Source organism: Equus przewalskii, chromosome 5 (assembly GCF_037783145.1).
Source record: "Equus przewalskii isolate Varuska chromosome 5, EquPr2, whole genome shotgun sequence".
NCBI classification, from domain to species: Eukaryota; Metazoa; Chordata; class Mammalia; order Perissodactyla; family Equidae; genus Equus; species Equus przewalskii.
The window spans coordinates 86,771,308-86,795,316 of NC_091835.1; the positions used below are offsets into that span (position 1 = coordinate 86,771,308).

Genomic DNA, 24,009 nt, shown 5'->3' on the forward strand with positions numbered 1-24,009 from the left:
ACCCTTCCCCTCCCCCAGCAGTAGCAGGTGGCACCTGTGACCTGAGGCTTCAGGAACCACAGCAGAACCCCTGACCCAGCCCCCAGTGGCATCACCTCAGCACCAGCTCTACCAGCAGCAGGGCTGCATCTAAGAACCCAGGCCCCGACAGCAACAGTGACACTCATGAACCCAGCGCCGGCAGTGGTGCCATTAGCACCTCAGATAGCCCAGGAGCAGCTGTGCACGGGATGCACAGGGCAGCAGCACCTGAGCCCATGGAGAGCAAGTGGGTGGACACAAGACCCAGGCGATCCCAGAAGCAGCAGAGGTGCTTGCAGCCTGGTGACCCTGGGGTCAACACCTGAGACTGCAGCGACATGGAAACCAGCAAGGCACCAGCAGCCTTGGGGGCACAAGCAGCACATGGGGGCATGGGAGACACCTCTGGCAGAGGCAGTGGAGGGTGGAACATGCAGGCTCTCACATACAACCAGAAGCAGCTCAGAACCAAAGCTATACCCAAATAAGAAAAGGGGGTTACTGCCATAAATGCACCAGCAGAGGATCAACTCCTCAGACACCATGAGGAGCCCCAGCAAGACAACAGAACATAAGGACGACAGCTCTCCAGAAACCAGACCTGGAGTCACAGAGCACCACTGTCTAACTGAGAGAATTCAGAACAGCTGTCGTAAAGCAACTCAGTGAGTTACAAGAAAACACAGAAAGACAGTTCACTGAGCTCAGGAATAAGATTAATGAACAGAAGGAGCACTTCCCCAAAGAGACTGAAGCTCTAACAGAAATATGAAGAACACGATTAATGAGATTTTTAAAAAATATAGAAAGCATAAAAAAATGGAGCAGACCTTATGGAGGAGAGAATCAGTGAGCTCAAAGATAGACACCTAGAAATGCTTCAGGTAGAGGAGGAGGATAGAGAGCTAAGATTTTTTAAAAAATGAAAAAATTCTTCAAGAAATAGCCAACTCAATCAGGAAAAGTAACATAAGGCTTACAGGTCTCCCAGAGGGAGAAGACAGGGAGGAAGGGGCAGAGAGCTGTTCAAAGAAATAATAGCTGAGACTCTTCCAAACCTGGGGAAGGAGCTGGACTTACAAGTACACAGCAGAAGTCAACAGAGCCCCTAATTACGTCAGTGCGAAAAGACCCTCTCCAAGGCATGTAATATTCATTTCTGTGAAGTTAAAATTACACAGTGTGTTAATACTGCTTGGAAAAGTGTAAAATATAGAAATGTAAACTTTTAATATTCAAGTAAATTATGCAAAATGTGGAATTCATGCCAGAATTTTCCCAGTTCCCAGCTGGGAAGTGAAGTGTGTGGTCTCCCTAAAATGTGACTTTGTTCCTAAGGAACCGAGACTTTTTGAGACTCTTGATTTATGAAAAGTTAGTTGAATTCAAGTTTAACATAACGAAATTACTTGAGTAAAACTATTGGAATACAAGTGACAGAATTATATTCCTTAGAAAAGAGAATCTCAGCCATGGGGAGAAAAGTGTAAATCTTTTGATCTCCTGATATTTTCACATCTGTCTTGAATATTAGCGCATATTTGCGTATGTGAAAGTGTTATAAATGCCTTCATCTTTCACTCCTCCAGCACCTTCTCGGTCAGGGCATGTTATTTGGTCTCCACTGGACGGACTGGAAACCCCGGGCCAGGAGCGCAGGGGCTGTGCTTTGCCCCGACTCGGGGCTCGGGCCTTATGGCCAGCACGGCGTGGCCTCCAGTTCAGGTGGAAACGCTCATCTGGAACAGTGGGCACAGTGCAGGGCAGCTCTCCTGTGGTGCCTTGCCCCACGGCCCGGCGTCCCCTGGGAGCCTGTTGGAAATGCAAGTCCTCTGGCCCTACAGACCCCCTGAACCAGAGACTTTCGGGTGGAGCCTGGCGAACTGTTCACAGACCTCCCAGCAGGAGTCTCAAGTCAGAACCACTGGCATCGGTTTTTCTTTTTTGCCAACCCATCAATTACAGTGCTGTGTCCAGTGCAATCTCACTGTCATCAGTCTGAGAAGGGTTCACAGTTCACGCCAAAAGGGCCAGCCCATCCTGCCCGTTGACCACGCCGCATTGTTGTTCTGTGTGCTGTCACTCGCTGGACCGAGCATAAGCCCTGGCGTGGGTGTCATCACTGGTCTCTGAGCCGTGGAGAGGTGGGGTGATTCCCCACAGCCACACTGCTGGCACTCAGACTCCAGAACCCGTGCTCTCAGGCGTGCTGTCCTCTCCCTGCACGTGTGCCCTGGGCACCTGTGCCTTCGGCAGACACTCTCGAGAGGGTACTGCAGGGCACAGCCAGGTGCATCGGGTTGCAGTTAGACATCCTGGGGAGAATCCCGGGTGGCCACCGATGAAAGACACTCTCAACTGCGGACATGAGACACCAGGCAAACCATTTCTGAAATCCACATGTAAGTTTGTGACCTGATAAGTAGGAATGTTTCCTAAAAACATCTGCTTTCCTAGAATAGTCTTCTGCTGCGGCTTACGTGGACCGTGAGATACTGGGGGGAAATGGCTGCAAAGTTAGTGCGTTACAAACGTTTATGAATAAGGTAGAAAAATATAACGAATCTAATGGGAATGTTTCCCTCCAGCCAGGATCTATCTTTATTTCAGTGTTGTCAGTGTTTCCATCCTGCAGCCCCATGTTCTGGACTGTTCCGGACTGTTGAAGCAGAAGAGCACAGCACAAACACCTCACAGGAAGAGTTTAGTTCACATCAAAATGTGGCCGCACGCAGGGTGGCGCCCGTCCAGCCTCCCCAGCTGCCCTCCTCCGCTTTGTCTGATCCATAGTCGCCAGGCGAGCCTTTAAAGCGTAAATAAGATCCCATCGTTCTCCACGTGAGCCTTCCACGAGAGTCCTCGTCACCCAGCACAGCCTCACGGGGGCCGCAGGGTCCTCTGAGAGGCGGCCCCGCTGCTCTCCCAGCCCCGCTCCCGCCACTCCTCAGTCGCCAGGGACCCTCGGCCGCTCCTCGGGGTCGTCAGGCTCCGGCCTCAGGGCCTCTGCAGCTGCTCTTCCCAGATGTTCAAGCGATTCGCCCCCTGACTCTATCCTGGTCTCTGCTCAGGTGTCACCTCCTCAGAGTCTTCCCTGACCACCTGTTACTGTCTGACCCAGACCCGTGTTTTGCTTTTCATTCGTAGTATGTCACCTGTCTCACATCATACACTCGTTAATTTTTAATTATCTGTCACTCCCCACAGGAGCTTCAGCTCCCAAGGGCCAAGGTGTCGTCTGAAGATCTGCTGATCCTGTCACCTGGGGCAGTGCCTGGCACTGCTGATCCTGTCACCTGGGGCAGTGCCTGGCACTGCTGATCCTGTCACCTGGGGCAGTGCCTGGCACTGCTGATCCTGTCACCTGGGGCAGTGCCTGGCACTGCTGATCCTGTCACCTGGGGCAGTGCCTGGCACTGCTGTGGCCGGTTATTGTCAATTATCGTTAGTTTTCTTTAACATCTTTCTTTCTGTGCTTTAATGTGCAGTATGCTGCAGAACAATCACCTGAGACAGGTGCCTGCAGAAGCTCTCCAGAATTTACGAAGCCTTCAGTCCCTGTAAGTAGGTTGAAGTTGAGAACGCGCTCAGGGCCGGCTGGGAGGGGCACTGAAATGTCCAGCTGGCTGTGTGGTGAACTCCCCAGTTGGAGGCGGACCTGGAGAGACTGACGAGAGCTTCCACTGCAGCGGCAGGTCTTCACGTCCGTACTGCACGGCACGTGTAGGGGGGACGGTGATGGAGTTCGGGGGTTCGGGGCCGAGACTTAACCATGGCGTCTGCCATTAAAATGCCCCTGCTGTGTGCTGGTGTCTCAGGATGAACATCGGCCTCCGGGAGCTGGTCCTGTAATATTTTAGTTCCTGAATTCAAATCAGGAATAATACTTTCTCCTTTTAGGTAGAAAAATGGGCGTCACAGTCTAGACATCTTCCATTTACTCTGTTTTTGATTATCTGAGCTGCCTTGTGATGAACTTTGTGAGTCAAACAAAGACTTAATTTTTCAGGTTCTGTATGTACGTTGGGGTCCTCAGGTCAGTAGGCTGAGGCCCACAGTGGATTCTAAAGCCTGCTGCGCAGGTGTGTGAACCAAGGGCCTCCCCATTGCCACACATGGCCACACAGATGCACACACGGCCACACAGACAACCGCACAGATGCTCACACAGCCACACAGACATACAGAGTGGTCTGAATCCAAAACCTTTCCACCAGGAGTTTCCACCCTCCACTGATTTGTAACCTCCGAATAAATAAAAATTAGTTGTTCCTCTCAAAAAGCATCTTCACCCCCCTGGCCATTTGGAGCTGGGCTGTGAGCAGCTTGGTCGTCTGGCCTGACTGCGCCTCCAGCCCTGGCCAGTGCCTCTTCCTCTCATCAGCGTGCGAGTGTTACTGTGTGCAGCATTTCCAGTGCACACATGTGTGAGCTGTGCTCTCGTCTCACTCATACTTGAGCTCCTCATCTGCCAAACAAAACGTTGGTCTCCAGTCTAGAGTGCTGAGGGAGGTCAATGCATGCAAAAGGTATTGCAGACTCTGGTTGAAAACCACCCAGAACCCGTTGGTCAAGGACCTCAGTCATCTGCTGCCGCCTGTCCCCGAGGTGACACGAGGGCAGGAGCACGTGAGATTTGGAGACGGGACTTCTTCCTTTGATCTTTTTCTTCTTTTTATGAAGGCAGATCTGTGCTTGAGGCCATTTCAAGCTTTGTACTCCAGTCAAACAAAGTGATTTCCTAGTTTTCACCGGGGGTGGCGGGCGAGTCTAGGCATTGTCGGGAGCCCCTGCTGCCGTAGGAGAAGCAGGATCCCTCCGGTGGGGGGTCTGCGTCAGGGCACAGGGTCTGCTGACTAAACTGAAAGCAAGACCATAGCAGGGGAGGAACTTCAGGCAGCTGTGAGGCGGCAGAAGATGGGAGGATAAGGGTTTGAAGCCAAAAGCCACTATCGGCTGAAACAGGATCACAGCAGACCCGCGGCAGTGAGCTCTTTGAGAGAAGCCGGGATCTTTGTTCACTGCACCCGCGGTGCCTCTGAGGAGGGTCCTCAGATCCAGCTTCTCACCATCTGGATGTTGCTGCTTGTGCTCCTGGTGTCTCTCGCGTTTGGTGTCTGGTTCGCAGACAGCTGTGTTTGAAACCGGTGAGAATGTGCTGCCTGTGAAAGCCGGGGGTCACCTGCTGGTGGACCCTTCTCACGGCCCAACTGAGGCATCCCACAGACAGGCTGCCCCACAGGCTGCTACAGGGCGTTCGCAGGTCCCTCAGACCCAGGGCGTGAGTGTCGGCACTGGGCACTTGCCACTTTTCTCACTTACATTTTTTTGTGTGCTGCTTTGAGACAAGAATTAAGATGTGAAGAAAGCATCATGAACATAGACGTCACGACCAGCACAGACACTGTTGTACCAAGGAAAGTGCCTCCTGCCCAGATTGGAGGCTGGGCCACAGCGGCCCCTTTCAGGGTTTATTAATGTTGTCCCAGATTCGAAGTGTTGAATAGTGCTCCGCCTGCGTCCTTTAAGCAGTTCCAAACCAAAAACGCTAGTTTCAGGTTTGACGGTCATGACAGACGTGCATTCCTTGTCCATCCTTCGTTCATTCCCACGCCACCCTCAACCTAATGCCACTTCCGTGTAAGGACGAGGAGTGATGAGCGGAGCCTGCGGGGCCTCCATTCAGTTCCCCGGTTCTTCTTAGACAGGGCAGCCCAAGACCTCCCTGCAGCCCTTTTTCTAACAGTTCCTCTTCTCTCTGTCTCTTGAATTCACTCTGTTTTTTCCACATGATTATTTTCCTTGTGTCTACATTTGCTCTCTGAGAAGCACCTGCACCCCACGGGGCTGTGAGGGCATCACCCCCACATGCCTGGCCTCGTAACTTCAAAGGGGGTTCCTCAGCCTCGCTGCACAAAGAAGCACTGAGAACCCCAAGGCTGGGCTGCACCAGGCCAGTTAAGATCAGATCTCTGAAGGCAGGACCCGACCACTGCTGTTTTTTAACTGGTTTAATTGCACATTAAGTGCTTCTTAAAGTGAAGATTGGGGAACTCGTGTCCTGCAGCGTTCCTCCAGACGGTCTGCAAGTATTCTCCCGAACTCTTTTCAAACCTGAAATGATAGCACAGTCCGTACTTTGCACCCCAGTATGAACTAATAATGTACCTAGACTATGGTGTAGTCAGGGATTGCCTTGTTTGAGTTTAGCTAAAACAGTTCATATCTGCCTAATAATTCTACTGGCAATCTGGGGCACATACAGCTAGGAGGCAATATGCTGCATAACCCTGCTGTTCAACTGTGGTCCATGGACCACAGCATCCGCACCTCCTGCGAGATGCAAACCTTGGGCCTCACCTCTGTCTTACCTGGTCAGATGCTTCATTTCAACAAAACCCTCAGGTGATTTGTATGCACAATGCATTTGAGAAATTAAAATTTTTAGTGTTCTGTGACACTAACAAAGTGGTCTACAACCCGAAAATGGTTGAGAACTCCTAAAGTAGATCGCTGGTGTACTTTGCTCCGCCATGTGACCTGGCTTCACTGAGTAAGGTTTAAGAAACTTGATATATTGAAATTGGTGACATTGCTATGAGGAAGAAACAAACGCACTCATGTTTCAAGGGATGTAATTTTCTGTTTATTCCATATAAACGAAAGATAGTTTGCCTTGTTCATAATGAAAACACACAGTACATTTGTGTTCTTTTAACTCTCTCCTGATGCTTATAAATTGCTTGGCTGAAGGATAAGAGGGCAAAGCCATGTCCAGAGCCCAGGAGCCCAGAGCCCGCCTCTGTGCAGTAGAACATTTGGCTTCCAACGACTGCCCAGACACCAATTGAATTTTTGTAATGTAATCAAAGATAACTTAATTTCCTTTCTGTTTTTTGGAAGGGAATAGGAAATGTAATCAGAATTCACAGTGAGTTGTATTTCACCAAGAAACTTCCGGCATTATGGTCATTTGATGACTAGGGTCAGATTACAGGGGTTTGATGGAAACTCAAAACTTAACCTTCCCATACCCTCACACCTTAATCTGAATAGTTAAGAAATCCATCTATGAAATACTCACCCCTCGTTTGTTGATAGTCATTAAGGATGCTCAGGCATCTCGCTGTTATTAGCGAAGTTCAAGATGATCAAAGACAATGACACATTCATGTTTGTCCAATCAACCAGAGCAGTGTTTAATCCGTGCTGGTTTTCATTCCACATCTGCACTAGCGAAGCTAATTGTGGAATATGCACAATCATAAAAATAATGGGTTGGTAAATAGAAAATGAAAGGGAATTAGACATATCTTCTGTGTTATCTCTAGTCTCAGTTAGCTAATGTTCATCTTCAAAGTACAAGACTTATTTTAAAACCCAAGAAGAATGTATAACTCCTGCCTGAAACGTGATCTGCCCGTGCATCTTATTGTGATATCAGCTTCAGGGCCACAGACCCCACCCCAGATCCTGTGAAATGTCAGCAACTTCACCCAGACTCTTCCTAGTTTGGTTTTGCTGATAACAGTCCAAAAAGAGAGCAAGCTAGAGAAACAGGTGAGGAGGAGGGGGTGGGGCTCACAGGGCTGAGCAGGAAGAAGCAAGCCTAGACCCAGCAGCCTGTTGGGTTTCAGGTCCAGGATGTAGAATGGGAAGGAAGGAAGAGAAGACAAGGAGCTGTGAGCAGACAAGAGGAAAGCAGAGTGAGGTAGCCGAGAGGATAAGATTAAAGGATCAAAGGAGTTTAAAAAAAAAATGCTTTTAGTATTAATGACATTATTCCTTCCACTAAAGTAGTCTCCAAAAAGAGAAATTACAAGCCTACACAATAAAAATATACTGTGGTTTTGGTTTGTTTTGCTTTTTCACAAGAGCACCAGCATATTAGGTATGTGTTGGGATGAAGATGGACTCAGAAGTTCTGGAGGCCGAGCATTGGTCTGTTGCATTGTTAGAGTTCATTTCATGGAACCTTGGCAGACCAGCATCCAGTGGGTTGTTATGAGGAAGAGAAGTTTGCCTTGTCCACCTCCTCATTTAAACATTAGGAGAAAATTATTTTCAGAGACAAAGCCCTTTCTGCACAATGTTTACAAGAAAAGGGAGCTCAAATTGGAGCATGGTCCTCAGAATTGTATATGAAAAAAGTGAATACTTTATGCAAGGCTCCATGCATGGAAGATCAAGTTCTCTGCCAGTGCTATACAAATCACATACGTGACAGTCAAATCAGAATGACAGACGTCTAAACAGGAACCTGGAGGTTGTCAAATGGGAAGTAAAATGAACTTTTTTTAGCCTTGTGATGTGAAATGGAAGTTAACTTTGGAAAGTAGGTTGTATTCCTTGGAGAAGCTAAAGGGGTGACAGCTACTAGAAGACACGCTGTGAATGGGGCAGAACGTTTCCCCTTCTTAGGACAGATGGGGTCTGTGATGAACTGTGAGAAGGCACATAAAGAGGAGAGTGTCGGGGCCTGCCCCATGGCTGAGCGGTTAAGTTCGCGCACTCTGCTTCGGCGGCCCAGGGTTTCACCAATTCGGATCCTGGGTGTGGACATGGCACCGCTCATCAGGCCATGCTGAGGTGGCGTTCCACGTGCCACAACTAGAAGGACCCACAACTAAAAACACACAATTATGTACCTGGGGGCTTTGGGGAGAAAAAGGAAAAATAAAATCTTAAAAACAAACAGCGTGAGGACGTTGCAAGGACTGATTGACACTCGTGGGTATGAAAGCAGCAGCCACGGATATTTAAATGCACTTGCACCTCCATCGTCCCACTTCTCCTGGCAGTGACCCTCCAAGGTGGCAGCTGAGGTGACCCCTCCCTCGCGATGAAGCAGCAAAAAGCTCAGAGGTTATCTGACCTTCTCAAGGTTGTATCGCTTGTAATGGAATAAAGCTAAAGGTGAGTCTGGGATAAGAACTCTGGTTTTTCTGGCTCCAAAATCTGCACATTTTACCACCAGGAGCTAGGAAAGGGACTTGACTGGGACAGAAAAATGAGAGAAAAGTTTGGCCAGCTAAGGTAGATGGAGAGCTTGGAATATCAGGATGGGAAGTTTGGGTTTGAAGGGAATGGTAATGTGGAAGCAGGATGAATTCCTAACAAAGAGCACGACTTTAGAGAGATTATCCAGCAGCAGCAGACAGGATTAATTGAAGAGATAAGAGATCAAAAGCAAAAGGATCAGCTCAGAGCTGTGGCAGCAAGGCAGGTGTGAAAGGATAAGAGACTTAAGCAGACGGGAAATGGATAGTCTGGGAGATGGAGATAAATGGAGAGAATCTGGTCAATGACTGGCTGAAAGGCCATGCAGATTCGGAGATGACGCCCAGATTCCAAACCCTGGTGGGACCTGGGAGACTCACGGTGCCTCTGACAAAAAGACGGTCTTTGTTTTGGAGAAAAATGAACCTTAAGAAGTTGATGCTCATGTTGCTTTGGCTGTAGATCACCTCCCTGTTAGAAAGGTGACAGCAGTGACCACCTCTGAGAAACCAAGCAACTTGACGTAAATTGACCTAACATTTCTCGCTGGAGTCTTGTGCTCCCCCTGATGCCAGAGAGACAGAGATTCAGTTCCGTTCGGCACTTAATTTGGCTGCTAGTCAAGCCAGCTGACTAGTTTCTAAATTACCGCATTCACTGAACCTGCAGACATTCTCTCTCACCAAGCTGGAAAAATGGAAAATGTTTTCCTTTTTCAGGGGTAAGTCTAAAGCAATCATTTTTCTTCCCTGTTAACATTAAGTTTACCAATAGATAAGGTGGAGAATAGACAAAAGCACAAATTCCCATATAAGCAATCATTGTGTTTATGTGAATTCGTATGCTTAATATCTTCCTAGGATATGGATGGGAAATCTCGTTAAAAGGTGGAATCTCACATTGTGGTCGCTCCATAAATATTAAAAAGCCATACTAACAACAAAAGTGACTCATATTATTATGAAGAACTCATATGTCAATATGCATTCAACCTGTAAGAGTTCATATGGATAAAATTCTATCCCGACAATATTATTATAATGATCTCCTAGCAAATTCAACTCCAGTGATCCACTGACTCCAGTGCAATGGCGTTTCCAAGCGGTAAGATTTCACCACGACAGGGACTTTAGGCACCTCGTCGAACTGTATCATATACAAGCTTGGGACTACATCACTTTCATTTCATAGCAAAAGTAAGATAATAATTGAAAATGCTTTCATTTCTTAAAATTTTATAAATGAACAAAATCACTGAGGTCCTTTGCCTATTCACGTATGGTTCAAGATGGTTTCAGAAAGTGTGCAAATGTATGTACAAGACAGTTGGTCATTTCCTTAAAAATTATGAAGAAAAATGCTCATCCAAGTTAAGAGCAATGTCTGTCATGAAGAGGCTTCGTGCCTGCACAGGGACGGCATCCTCGTGGGCTGGAGGAGCCTCTGCTCACCTGTGGCTCTCCTCCTCGGGCCATGCATTTATCAGCTGGCCTTACTACAGTCTCCTCAGATGGGGACTAGGCAGGATCTGTGGCTGACCTTTGGACTAACGCCCTCTTCCTTGTAGCTAATGGCTCATTGAAGACATTCTCAAACTGAGACGTGAGATCGTGTGATGTGTTGGCAAAGCATCATATACAAGATGCATAGAAGCAGAGGGCCATTTTCTGCAACAACAATAGCAAGAATGATCTCAAAGATTCTCCAATCCCTTCAATAATGCCATTTATAAATCAAAAGTTCCTTTCAGGAGTGTGGAGCAGATTGGCAAATGTTTCTTTTAAAAAATAAAATTCATGCAATTAATCTTTTATAGATGAAAACATTATAGAAAAAACCTTAGACAGAAGGTAAGCAAATGAGCTCTTTTTTTGCCCAACATAAAAGATTGATTTGGGGCTGTCACCCTTCGGCTGCTGCTCACCACACAGGGTCCTTGGCATTACAGAACTGCCCTCCCGTGAGCAGGTAGTTCTGCTTTATTCTCAGTTTGCACAACACTGGGCAGCCTTCATTCCCGCTGGTCTGTGGTCTCCATCCTCCCAGTTGCCCAGGATGGAACGTTAGGTCCCCACAGCGTCCCTGCCACCCCCTCTGGCCACATCTGGCCAGTCACTACGTTCTGTCGGCCTCACTTATGCAACGTCCCTGAGGTCAGGCCTTCCTCTCCACTTCCATACTTCTTCAGGCACTCATTTCTTCTTGCCCTGCCAACTACAGCTGCCGTGGTCACTCACTTCCCATGAGTCCCTCTCGCACGCTGCTATCAGAGTGCCCTTTCGATAACATGTCTGCTATTAGGGGGTCCAGCCAGGAGGCTGGTGCTGTCGTGTTTAAGATCCAGCCCAGGTCCGTGTCCTGGTCAGGGAACCACACCACCAGTCTGTTGGTTGTCATCCTCTGGCAACTGCATGTGGCTGTAATACTGAGAGCCGTGCTGCCAGGATTTCAAACACCAGCAGGGTCACCCATGGAGGATGAGTGTCAGTGGAGCTTCCAGACTAGACAGACTAGGAAGAAGAACCTGGCCACCCACTTCCAAAAAAACTGGCTGTGAAAACCCTGTGAATATCAGCAGAGCATCGTCTGATGCAGCGCTGGAAGGGGAGACGATGGCGCCGACAGACCGGGCAGGGTTGCCTTTGCTGTCCACAGGGTCACCAGGAGTCAGGATCCACTCCACAGCACTAACAACAAAAAGTCAGGAGGCAGTAGGACAACCCTGCCCCAGAGAAACACTTTTATGCAGATCTTGAAGATTGCTTGGGAGAGGGTGGACATTTCCCATAGTGAGGTAACCCAGAAACCTCCTGGGGGCCCCGTTCTCCAGTCTCCAAATGCTCACCTTGGATGCTCAGAGTCAGCGCAGCCTGTCAGTGAACTAGATGGCCTGACCGGGTCCTGGGAGTGAGGAGAGACGGTCCCCTTGCCAAGCAGGCCGTGCAGCGGGGTCCCTCTGGCAGTTGTGGAATCCTCCAGCCTCACGTCCTCCTTCCAGAGAAGGAGTTGCGTCAACACACACCCAAAAGTCATGACAAACCACTTCTCGTCGGGTGTCGTCCTCCAGCTGACATTGCAGAGACTCACTCAGTGCACATTACGTTCCTGCGCCAGACGACACCGTACTTCCCCTCAGCCTGCTGGCCTTGTGGACCTTTGCTGGCCCCGCATGGAAGATGTGTGACGGAAGCCATCCTGCAAAAGTAACAGAAACACGAAGCGTAGCCACTGAACATGCGCGCTAAGGATGGACATTCAGGAGAAGGTCAGTGGCCCTGCCAGCCCAAGTGACAGAAAAAGACCATCTCCTCTTGAGAGATCCAAAACTACAAAGGTGAAGCATCCTCAGAAAAAACAAAAGAAACTTTCAGGGCAGGGCATGGGAGCGGGGCGAATGATACCACCCCCTGAATATGAAGATTTTCCTCAGACAATGAAGCCTGTCGTTTGTAGAATGCTTTACTGCTTACAGCACACTCCCCACATTCGCCTTCTCTTTTAACGCCCACAGCATCCTGTGACCTGTTGAGATTCTGCTCCACACACAGGAAAATTGACCCTCCCAGAAAGTAATCAATCTGCCCCCAAATCTCAGAATTAGTAACTGACTGGGTCTCGACTTAACTTGCGTCTGAATTCTCCTGATTCACCATATGCCCACTATGTAGGTGATTGTACGTGACACGAGAAGTGGGGTGAAAGTTTATTTTCTCTTTCATTTTGCTCTAAGTTATTAGTAACATTAGGAAGACGAAATGGGTGCCATTTCCCATATAGTGACTACTTTTCAGAATGTATTTCGAGATTGTGATTAAGAGGTTTTATTTGTCTGAAGGCAGGTGGGGCTGCTGCCGTTGTTCGTGTTTTGTTTTGGGGCATCTGACTGCATGCAGGTTTGTGCTGCGCTGTCACATTCTCGGTGGACACTTACATGCCAAGATTGTTGCTAGGAACTTCCTCTGGAATGTGGTGTCGATGACACGTCATCGCTTCTGCGCCTGAAGAATGAAGATGTCATACTCAGTAAGGCACCAGGAACAAAACTGTTTGCCCTTTGTGATGTTGAGATTCACACACATAGCGATGACACTGAAGACTGACAGATAGGGGCAACTTCTATTAAGTGCAGTTGCAGACACCTCGGTTATTTCCACGAGGGATGAAAGAAGTCGTCTGCATTTCTCAGGACTGAAATTCACTAACAACCCAGGACTCATTTTACCAACTTTTGACTAAGGCAAAATTGGAGTTTACTTCTTTTTCTCTGAATGGTTTCGATGGTCAAAAGACAAGACAAACTGTTAACCAGCTTCAAGTAATAATAATTTAAAATCATGAAGGTGCTTTATAGTTTACGAAGCCCCATTGTATTATTTCCTTTAATCACAGAGCGACCCTATAAGACAGGTGTTACCCTCGTGAAAGCAGAGGTCACACAGCACCAGTGCTGACTTGAACCCGAGATTTCTCGTCCCCGTCTCTGCACTAATTCACACATTCTGAGCTCCTGCACACACCCTTTGTGACTTGCATGAGATACAAGTGATAACAAGAAACACTTAAAAAGGGCAGCTGTGTAGTGTAGATATTTTTGCTGTTCCTTGTATTATGGAACCATATTTTTATGTGTTTTTGTGTACTGTGTAGTGATGTTTTTCTTACACTCCACTGTGTAAATATTGCATTTTCCGAGCATGAATAGAAAGTGTCCAGCTGTCCAAAAAGACCAGGTTGACATGATATGACTCTGTTTACTCACTGAATAGGCGCAATTCGTGCTCTGCCAGCTGCTTTGTCCACAGTCTTAACCTTATTCTGAGAACCACCTGTATGAGTGCTGGGGGATTAATTCCAAACTCCGGTTTAGCCTTGGGACCTTCTGTCAAGATTAGGTCAGATCCCGCCTCAGCGTGAACAATACACCATGCTAAAATTAGGTTTGGCCCATTGAGGCCAGGTGGACGTGGACTTCGAAACTGCATTTAGAAGGAGTCTCATTTATTGGGAGCTTCTTATCTGAAGAAACTGCCGAGGAAGTGAAACATTTTAGTGCTGCACACAGGATACCCACATGTGGGGTCTGCGAGTATTAGCATTTGGAGCGTTAGGACTGTGAAAAGTTACTCGTCTTACTCATTTCATCTCAGACAGCAAATTGCTCTAAGATTACAGTACAACTTTTTTTCTGGGGGGAAAAGCAGTGATTCATAAAAGACTTGTATCCAGAGATGAATAAACAATGAAAACCGAGACTAGAGTCGCTTCAAGACTCAGCAGAAACTTTCGTCGCTGAAACATGGAGGCGGAGCCTGCGACTCGTGCGGACGCGCCCCCTCTGCGTGCACGTGGCAGTCGCCCGGCCGTGCGCCTGGCCGTTCTCAGGAGCCCTGGGCCCCTTGTGGTCTCCATGCGTCATCAGACAGCACCAGCTGAGATGCGGAGGTTGCGTCAGGTCTCCATTCTTCAGTCGGTGCATCGTCAAGGAGAGCGCACAGGTGCGCTTTACCTCTCGTCAGACAAGCCGTCGCCCCTCCTCCCCAAGGAGACGCGCCTTACTGGAGCGTTGCTGCTGGAGCAGAGGAGACGAGCGGGCTGGATTTCCTACACACTTCCAGCTCCACTTGCTGGCAGAACCTTGAGACGTTTGGAAGCTGTGTTTCTGCGGCTCACGGAGATGGTTGTTCTGGAAGTTTAATTGTGAGTGGACTGTGACGCGGAACTCCTGATACTGGTCATCTCAGTTGTTACCGAAACTTGGCCCGGGGCCTGGAGGGCATCACTGTGCTATCCGGTCAGTAGAAGCAGGAACCGAGGGACGGACGAGGGAGTGACATCTGTGACCAGACGTGAGGGAGCCGCTCTCCACAGAGATTAGCTCTCCGTTGCTGAATTGTTTCAGTTTGGTTTGCAGAGGATTATTTCATGATCCTGGTGTGTTTCCTGCATCTGTTGAGTCTTAAATGCTTCCTAAAACATTTTTCAAAATCCGCTCGTGATTTCCTAACCCTCCTAATACATGGAGAGCTTAAAATGCACTCTTTTTTCTTTCTTTAAATCCTGGCTTTGAAAATGCAGACAAGTGTGTGAGCCTTCAGAACAGATTGGAAGAATGCGTGAGGGCGGTGGTGGTCCTGCCGTTCATGCGCCTCGTAGAAAAGTTCAGTCTGCTGCTCTCAGTTGGTCATTCCGGCCTCTGTGGGTGTGCGGTTGGTGTGAAGTAGAAGCGTGGCACCCCTTGTGCTGGCTCTGAGGCTGCAGCGGCTCGTTGACCAGATCTGTGTTTAGATGTATTTCCCCATTTACAAAATGGTGTGAGGAAAACGGAAGCCAAAGCTGGGAAAGCTGTCAATTTTATTATTTGTTTAAAATGTCAGGAAAAACACCTGCCCAATGCAAATGGTTAGGATGACAAGAAAGCAGGAGTCTCCAGGCCTCTCAGCACAGCACATAGAAAGGGAGGGGCCGCCCCCTCCCTGAGGCCATCTTCCCGCTTTGAAAAGTACTCAGTCCCATTCAAACACTGAAATAACCTCCTCCCGGGGCTTAAGGAGCAAACCGGGGGATCCGCACGTGCGGCGTGTTCAGAGTTCAGAGCAGTCGGGGAAGCAAGGCGCGTGTGGCTTGGGATGCAGGGGTGTGGGGAGAGGGTGTCTTTCTCCGGGTCGGGTCGGAAGGGAGGCCGGCAGATCCCGCGCTGAGGCCCGGCCTGGGGCGGCACCTGCGCGTCCGGGAGGGAGCCCCACGCGGACCGGCCGCACCCCAGCAGACAGGCCAGGGAGGAGGCCGCCCCCTCCTGCTTCCCGGGGTCGCGCGGGCCCCCGTGGGGCCGCCTCGCCCACTGTCGCCTCCTCCGCAGGCGGCTGGACGCCAACCGCATCGGCCGCGTGCCCCCCGGCTGCTTCGGCGGCCTGCGCGCCCTGCGGCACCTGTGGCTGGACGACAACGCGCTGACCGAGGTGCCCGTCCGCGCCTTCCGGAGCCTCCCGGCGCTGCAGGCCGTGACCCTGGCCCTGAACAGCATCCGCCACGTCCCGGACGGCGCCTTCGCGGAGCTCTCCAGCCTGGTGGTTCTGTAAGTCCTCGGCTTTGCTCTTAGCTTCTGAACTCGCTGCAGGCTTGGCCTTAAAGTTGCGGCCCTTCAGACCTTGATAGGGACCTTTTAAGGGAAGAAAACCCCCAAATCCCTCCCCAAAATGACTCATAAATGTTCCAGTTGTGTACAAGAAGGAACATTTTTGGAGCCCCGCGGAGTCCGGGTGGCCTACGGCTCCGCCTCGGGGAGCGTGCGCAGTCAGCCAGTGGCCGGGGCGGCGGAACTCCGGTTCCCGATAATACCTTATAGCTGAAATATGCCCTTGTCATCGGAACAGGAGCTCTGGGACCCCTGGGACCGCCGCCACGGAAGGGGCGCGAGCACGACCCTTTGGCCGCGAGCTGTGCGTTTGTGTGGCTTTTCCCCAGAGGTCTAGATTCCACTATTTTACGTAAACCAAAATGATTCTCAAGCGATAGTTTGGAAGGTCATCAGTCTTCTTTAAGAGTCAGGGACGTGCCCCGCGTGTACAGTGCAGGTGGGAGCACAGCTGCCGCCTGAGGGCCATGCGCCGCGCGGTCGCTGTCCTGGCCTCGAGGTCTCTGGCACGTGGTCTGCTCTCCTTTGAGGGCTGTCCGGCGTCTTCCCTCTTATTAGGTCCCCTCAATCCCCTTCCCCCAGTGTTACATGTAGAAGATCCTCAGTAAACATCACGTAGGTCTCCCGTGAAACCAGTGTGTATTTGTTAGAATAAAAACCTTAGTCTGAAAGGATCAGAAATCTGGGGTGATATTAACAAATTTCTGTACTGAATCTCACAAAGATGATGCTACTGGCCCACCAGGAGCTGGGAAGTGCTTTAACTTTTTCCTCCACGAGAAGGGATGAGTTTGCAGAGATCCAGCTTTTTCACCCTGTCCTCCATAAGCCCATTTTCCAGAATTCTCTTTGGGACTTGGTCTGGTTTTCAGTCATGAGCACAGCTGTTCTCAGGGCCCTGACCTCACTGACGGACCAGGGAGCCAAGGGGATAATTATGCACATTAATGCTGTGTCGAGGTCGCTGATCTCCTTGGACAGCCATCTGACCACGTTCCCTGTGGCTCAGTTGCCTTGTCCTGTTAACCTGGGAAGGCAACCGGGATAAGCTGTCAGCTTTGGTGGGAAGTGTGCCTAGCGCAGCTGGGGCCCTCCGAGCGTCCCTTTGTCAGTGGGGGTCGGGCTCTCTCCTGCACATCCTGCCTCTGAGGTGCGCTCAGCCAGCAGTGCTGCTCTGTCACTGCGCACTCCCCAATATCGCACACCCAGCAGGTGAAACTGGGGCTGCTGCTCAGTTCTGTGGAACAGAGTCGTCTGTGCATGTTAGCCTTCAAAAAACTGTAAACAACCATTTCTTGTATATAACTAACACCTTCCTTAGTGCAGGTTTCCTTCCATTTAAGCCATCAAAACCTGTGCCTAAGCTCCTTCCCGTCTTTCCGTTCCTTTCAGGCATCTCCATAACAATAGAATCCACTCCCTGGGAAAGAAGTGCTTTGAAGGGCTCCACAGCCTGGAGACGCTGTGAGTGACCTTTCATTTGTTCCCCTTTTATCAGTGTTTTTGTGAGTGTTCTGAGGAATCAACGTGGCCTCAGAGTCAAACTTGCTGTCTGGTTTGGTTAATTGCCTGAGCTTAGGCAGATGCTCACGGGGCTTTATCTCACACACACACACACACACACATGCATGCACACACATGCAGCTGAACACAAGCCTGAGGTTTGCTCTGATATAACAGAGTGATCGGTTGGTTGGAACTGTGATGAGCTAACCAAGATGCTCTGCTGAGTGGCGACTGTGTGCTGAGGGCGTGACTCCGCAGAGGTCAGTTCTGGCTCGTCCTCAGGTGCTGCTTGTGCCTCTGCTCCTCCATCTGGATGAGGGGACGCAGACCAAGCGGTGCTGGACTCTCCAGTCTGAGAGGAACAGGTGTCTCCTTAGCAGACAGTGAGGGTTCATGCCATTTGTTGAGGGCATCTGTGACCATATATTGCGCTGGTGTTTGGCACACGTTGTTTCAGATCACCCTGTGACCATCCTGTGAGAGCAGCCGCTGCCATCCAGCTTAGGCTCTGGTGGGGCTACTTCACCAACAGGACCTGCCTGCTCAGTAGCGTAGCTGAGATTCGCTTCTTTCTCTAGTTTGACTCTGAAATCCGTGTTCACCTCTGTACACCACTTCCAAACAATAGGTCTGAGTTCACTTCTGAGCTGGTACCTGTGATAAAATAGAGTCCTGCCTGACCGCCTGGAGCCTGTGCCAGAGCCGCCGTGAGGACAGTTCTTGCGGGTTTTTAATACTCAAGTGTGATAAACCCACAGGGCCACTGGATCTGCAGTGCAGCCTCTGCCCCCGACAGCAGAAGCCGATGACCAGGGCTCCCTGTTCCGTGGGAGCCCACTGTTCCTTCGCATAGAGCTCAGCAGTTTGTACGCAGCCAGTTTAGCTTCTGACCAGGTCTAGGTCACTGATTTGCTGAGGGACCATGTGTTCTTGACGGTCTTCTCCAGGCCGATGACACTGACAGCTCTCCTTCCAGAGTTCTTTCAGTCACTGTGTTCCTCTTAGAGGGGAGCACTCATCGTCATAAGGGGATGCCAAAGACAAACCCGTCCAGACAGGACTTTGATGCCACTCCACTGGCGCACACAGGCAGTCCCCATCAGCTGCTGGGAAGAGTTAGAACTCCCTTCCTGCACGGGGCTGGGTGGGAGTCTTAGCATGGAAAACACCTTGCAGTCACTTTCAGCCCAAGAGGAGCAGAAATAAGGTGGGCTTTAATGGGCGTTTCCGTAAGTAGTCTTTCTTTTTTCCCCAAGTCTGAGGTGAGGACCCAGGATTGCATGTAAATACCATGGAGTTAAACATTTCAGCCTAATTCCTGGAGTCCTTGTCTCCTCTCCACTCTGCCCGGGGCTGCAGAGGGCCAGTAAATTGCTTACTCCCAACCTCTTCCTTTCCCTAGAAACCCAAGTAATTTGTGAGGGCCCCATCCCTGTTTAATCACAACAGAGGTCTGGGGAGATGTACAAATAGGAAGACAATTTATGTCCACAAGAGACAGGAGTTTCCTGCCTGCAGCACAGCTTAAGGATGGTTTGTGCCCCACAAGTGGGAATCCTGGTAAGGACTGACTCAGTCAGACTCTATCTCGCTTAAACTTAGACAGTAGTTACTCTCCACAGAGGGAGAGCTGACCACACCTGATGGCCTGACCGAAGCCTTTCCTGTGTCATCTGGGAAATCTGCCCAGAGAAGGGAGGCAAGTGCTTTTTCATACGAAGATATAGATATAAGGCAGAGTGAGTCTGTAAAGCACTTGTGAGCAATGGAATTGAAAAGCCATTTGTGTCCTAACAGTGGAGAAATTAGTGATTTGACATTGTTTGGCCATTCTATCTCCGCACATGAAGGATAGTTTAGAGCCCTGCCTCACAGACCAGGGAAAACCTCAGACTTCTGATCTGAACCATTAATTGTGACCCTGAGGAAATTCTGGATCTGACGTCCTTCCTGAGAGTGCCATGTACCATGGAGACCTCCCCAGAAGCTGGTGGTCGTCCCGGACCTCAGGCTGGGAGAGAAAGGGCACCCTGCAGGAGTCAGGGACAGCGCTGGCCTCTCAGGCGAGACTCAGAAAAGCAGGGAAAAGTCAGAGCTTGCAGGAGGGAGCAAGAAGGGCATGCGATTCAGGAGCCCTGAGGATGCACATCCAGGCTGGCAGCTCAGTGAGCCAGGTTCATGTGAAGAGTGACGTCAGCGAGCCACCCAGCCCAGCCCAGCGCCCTCCTCCTGGGGCGTTAGCCGTGTGTGCCCTCCCTGTTTCTAAACACCCCAGTGACATTGAGCCTTGACCCTGAAATGTCTGTTGATCAGTCAAATGGTCATTTTGATGCAGATGTTTGTGGAATGATGATGGTCAGCAAGCCAAGAAAATCCCTTTTCTTAAAGAGGAGGAACGAGTATTTTCATCAGTGATGCTGGTCCTTTGGAATAGCATGTTAACTTTCCTTTAAATGTTGTACATAGGAATTTGTAAATGAAAAACTGAAAATACTGTTTACTTATTTTCAGAGATTTAAATTATAATAATCTTGATGAATTCCCCACTGCAATCAGAACACTCTCCAACCTTAAAGAACTGTAAGTATTTAGAGCAAATTTAGTGGGAGAACATTGTTCTTTGTGAACTGATTTTAAAATGTTTGATTATTGTGCTTAATATGACTTACTAGGAAATTTTAAAAGTTCATAGAAATAATAGTTAAGTACACTTGAAATATGTTTTAATTGATTCGATCACCAGCAAGCATCAGATACTGTTTTTTTAATTTATAATGGATTTCTCTAATATATGAATATTAGAACAAATATACATGTTTCTCTGAGCCATACTCTTTTCCTGAGACGTATTCCCCCCACATTTATATACTTTATAGATTTGTAAGAACTGTAATAGAATTCAGTTATTTCCAGGCTGCCCGAGTCCGAGACAGGATGAAGGACGTGTGTGTGTGAGGTGCTTCCATGTACGTTGTTTCCTGTTCTTTAAATGCTTAATGAATCTTGGTTAATAAAAAAGTCCACAGTTTTGCCAAAGTAAAGCTCACTCTCAGCTATTAGGTTGCCTATTTTGTCTTTCATATACTGTAATCTAATTAGCTTTCTTTGTACCTGTGTAACGGGTCTCCTCACGTTTGGAAAGGAAAACAAGCATAGAGCCTGTTCTGCAGGTAGAGAGAAATGAGACACGCAACTGAAGGGGCCGCCTGCAGGGCTCGTCTGTAAAGAAAGACCCTCGAGGGTCTGCCTCCGGAACCTCCATGTTGGCTCATCCGGAAGGTCATCACTGTCTGTGGTCAGGCAGCCCCAAGACTGCCAGTCACCTCGTCCAGCCTCAGGCCACACAGGACTCAGATCAGAGACGCGCCCCTCTGCCCTTCAGACAGCACTGGCTCCCACAGATGAGGCTCTGATGGTTATTACTACAGACTCCCTGGTCCAGGGCACCTTCCTTCGGCTCAGAAATCTTGTCCTCATGAAGGGATTACTCAAGTCTCGACTCCACGGCAGCTTACCTCGTTTTCTCTTCTCCCTGCGTCAAACAGGGTCAGGAGAAGCCATCTTGATCCTCTCTCCATGGCCCCCGTCTCATGATGTCAGGCGGTGGTGCTCTACTGTAAATTAACAGGTGGATTTCCTTTTTATAACGTCAGATTGTAAGTTTCCATAAAGCACGGTTATTTTCAGATTCTTTATTCCTACATCAAGATGACAGCTTGCGATTCTTTTGTCCTAGAGAGTAAGTGAGGACATGAGTGTCAAATGCACATAACTTTACTCCACATTATTCTCTAAACATTGTTTTCCTCTCTTTCTAGAGGGTTCCACAGCAACAACATCAGGCTGATCCCCGAGAAAGCGTTTGTAGGCAACCCTTCTCTCGTTACATTGTAAGTGGCTGAGTTCTTTCTGTCCCTCCTGTCCTGCACCATAGCGTGGGCTACACTTAAAGGCAGTCAGTGAATGACCTGTGTCGGCCCCGGGCTGTCTCAGTTCATATGGGAATCTGCATTGAGACGCGCGTCTGGAGGTGGCCTGCCGGTGTTAGCTGAGTGCGGTGGGTGAGAGGTTCCCCTCTGCATTGTGCCTGATCTGCTCAGCGCCTTGGCTCACTTCACAATGATCTCGTGAGATTCTTTCGTTTGTCTCTATTCTCTAAGGAATAAAACTGATTTTTAGAGCATCAGTGTCAGGTCACCTAGTCATTCAGAACTTGAACCCAAGTATACTAGAAATATAAATTATTACCCTAAATGTTCTCACCAAAAGAAAAAGGTAAATCTGTGCAGTGATGGATTTGTTAATTGACTAGATGGGGGACCCTTTCACGATGTGTACGGGTATCAAATTACCACAACATACACTTTAAATATCTTACAACTTATACATAAATTACACCTCAATAAAGCTGAAATAAAAATAAAGGAATAAAGGAATAACTATATGCAAACAGAGTCCTTTACAGCCTGGATGGGGGGGGTGTGGTGAGGGGGAGGGGAGAGGAATTCTGCTTTATGCTGTGTCTCTAAATCCTTCATCCTCAAGCCCAAGCATCGAGTCTCATTTACGCAAACTAGGGTGTAAGTCTAGAAGGTGCATATGTTGTGGAAGGTCTGTCTGAGAACTTAAGAGCCATGTGGCATGAAATAGTTGCAACTACAAAGTGTGATTGATCTGTTTCACACTCACATGAACGGTAAACTGATCACATGTAGATATACATACAGGATGATGAAAAGAGGCAAGTGTTAGGTGGGCTCTTAATGAAAAGACGACTGGGGGTTGGGGCATAGTGTTGGCTTAAGGTCGTGGGTGAGGGGTCATGGAGAGGGGAGTAAGGACAGCTGTTGAAGGTGACTCTGGGGCACTTCTTGACAGATATCCGTCCTGTGCCAACCTGATTGAGAGGCCTCTGGAATCGTGTAGCATTTGTCACAAATGAGCTGGAGTCCCAATTAGTACTGACAACTGAAAAGAATGCCATTCATCATTTCTGAAATGTTCTGGCAGTATGTTGGCAAACGAAGGGTTTTACAGTTTTTTTCCAATAAACATGAGTCCTCATTAGAGGGTACTTACATACTGAAAAGTTGGCAAGTGGCATTGCTTCTGCTCCTTGGTCCTTGAAGCCGAGGGACTGGTTTTCTTCGTCACTCATTTGACGTGCTAATACCCCTCGAGGAGGACTCACAGCCCCCAAGATTTATGAGCACTTCTATCCAGTGTTAGATGGTGTCCACTGTTCCTCTCCCTGAAATTCTCCTCTCCTTCTCCTGTCTGTTTCTGTCTCTTGTCACTGCCCCACCCTTGCCCCGACTCCTGGTTTCCGTGAATGCCTCCCTCATCCCACTTGCTGCCCAGACCTCCTGTCCACCTCTGCAGTCCCTATCCCATCCACTTCTTTGCGTCCCCTCTGCCGCCAGCCTCTCTGCTCTCCGTTACCTCTAGATTTTACAGTCAGCTCATCTCCCTGCCTCTTCCACCAGCCATGTCATCGCCCTGAAGCATCCCTCTTGTCTCTCGGTGTGAACACATGGAGGCTCGGGGCTGTCTATTTACGTTAAATGCAAACTCCGACATTCACAGCCTTCCACGTTCCAGGCCAACCCTCCTGACCAGTTCCCCAAGCTCCCCTCAATGACCCTATGCCATGACTCAGACCGACTAAGCCCTTCATAGAACGAAGCTCTTTATTTCCTCTGCTCCTATGATACCATCCCCTCACTACGCTTGTTGAAATTGTTTTCCAGGGTCCATTTCAAATGACATTTCATGAAGTTTTTCTTGAGCTCCTGAGAGAACTCTCCCCTGAGAGCCCTACGGCTCCCATTTGATCTGATGCTTGCGCCTTCTGTGCCCAAGCACGGGCATCCATGTCTGCCCAGTGTACATATGTACATACACAGATACAAACACAGTTACTACATAGCACAGCGCAGATAAGCGGTAATGTCATATTTGCTACGAGGAAAACTCTGCTTTTTAATCTAAGACCTAGATGCCAGCCTAGCTCTTTCTCTTACCAATTGTTTAATCAATAGGAAAAACAGAGGCAGAGCATAGGAGCACAGAAGGGACCAGGTCTGCAGAGTGACGGCTGTGCCCCCCACACAGATCCAGATGTTACACCTAGATTAGCTCTTTTCACGTGCACACAAACCCTACAACTCAGTATTATTACCTCAGTTTAACAAATTAGAAAATTGAAGCCCTGAGAGGTAATACACTTGCCAAAGTACCAGAGCCTCGGTTTCTTCCTCCAAAACTGAGGAAAATAGCATCTAAGTGTCCATGCTGTGGATCTTATGAAGTTGTTGGGTGGATGAATTGAGCTACAGATGTGAAAATGCTTT

At 48.9% G+C, this 24,009-nt stretch overlaps 1 protein-coding gene across 3 annotated transcripts in view; it reads left to right on the forward strand.

The window, feature by feature from the left end:
* The window catches only part of LGR5 (leucine rich repeat containing G protein-coupled receptor 5), a 114,719-nt gene that overhangs the window by 70,942 nt on the left and 19,768 nt on the right, over window positions 1–24,009 (forward strand). For all 3 annotated transcript variants that reach the window (XM_070622111.1, XM_070622110.1, XM_070622112.1), the window contains exons 4-8: window positions 3,507–3,578; window positions 15,875–16,090; window positions 17,543–17,614; window positions 20,168–20,236; window positions 21,475–21,546. In XM_070622111.1, coding sequence (XP_070478212.1) covers window positions 3,507–3,578; window positions 15,875–16,090; window positions 17,543–17,614; window positions 20,168–20,236; window positions 21,475–21,546 — 501 coding nt within the window. The remainder of the gene's footprint in view (window positions 1–3,506; window positions 3,579–15,874; window positions 16,091–17,542; window positions 17,615–20,167; window positions 20,237–21,474; window positions 21,547–24,009) is intronic.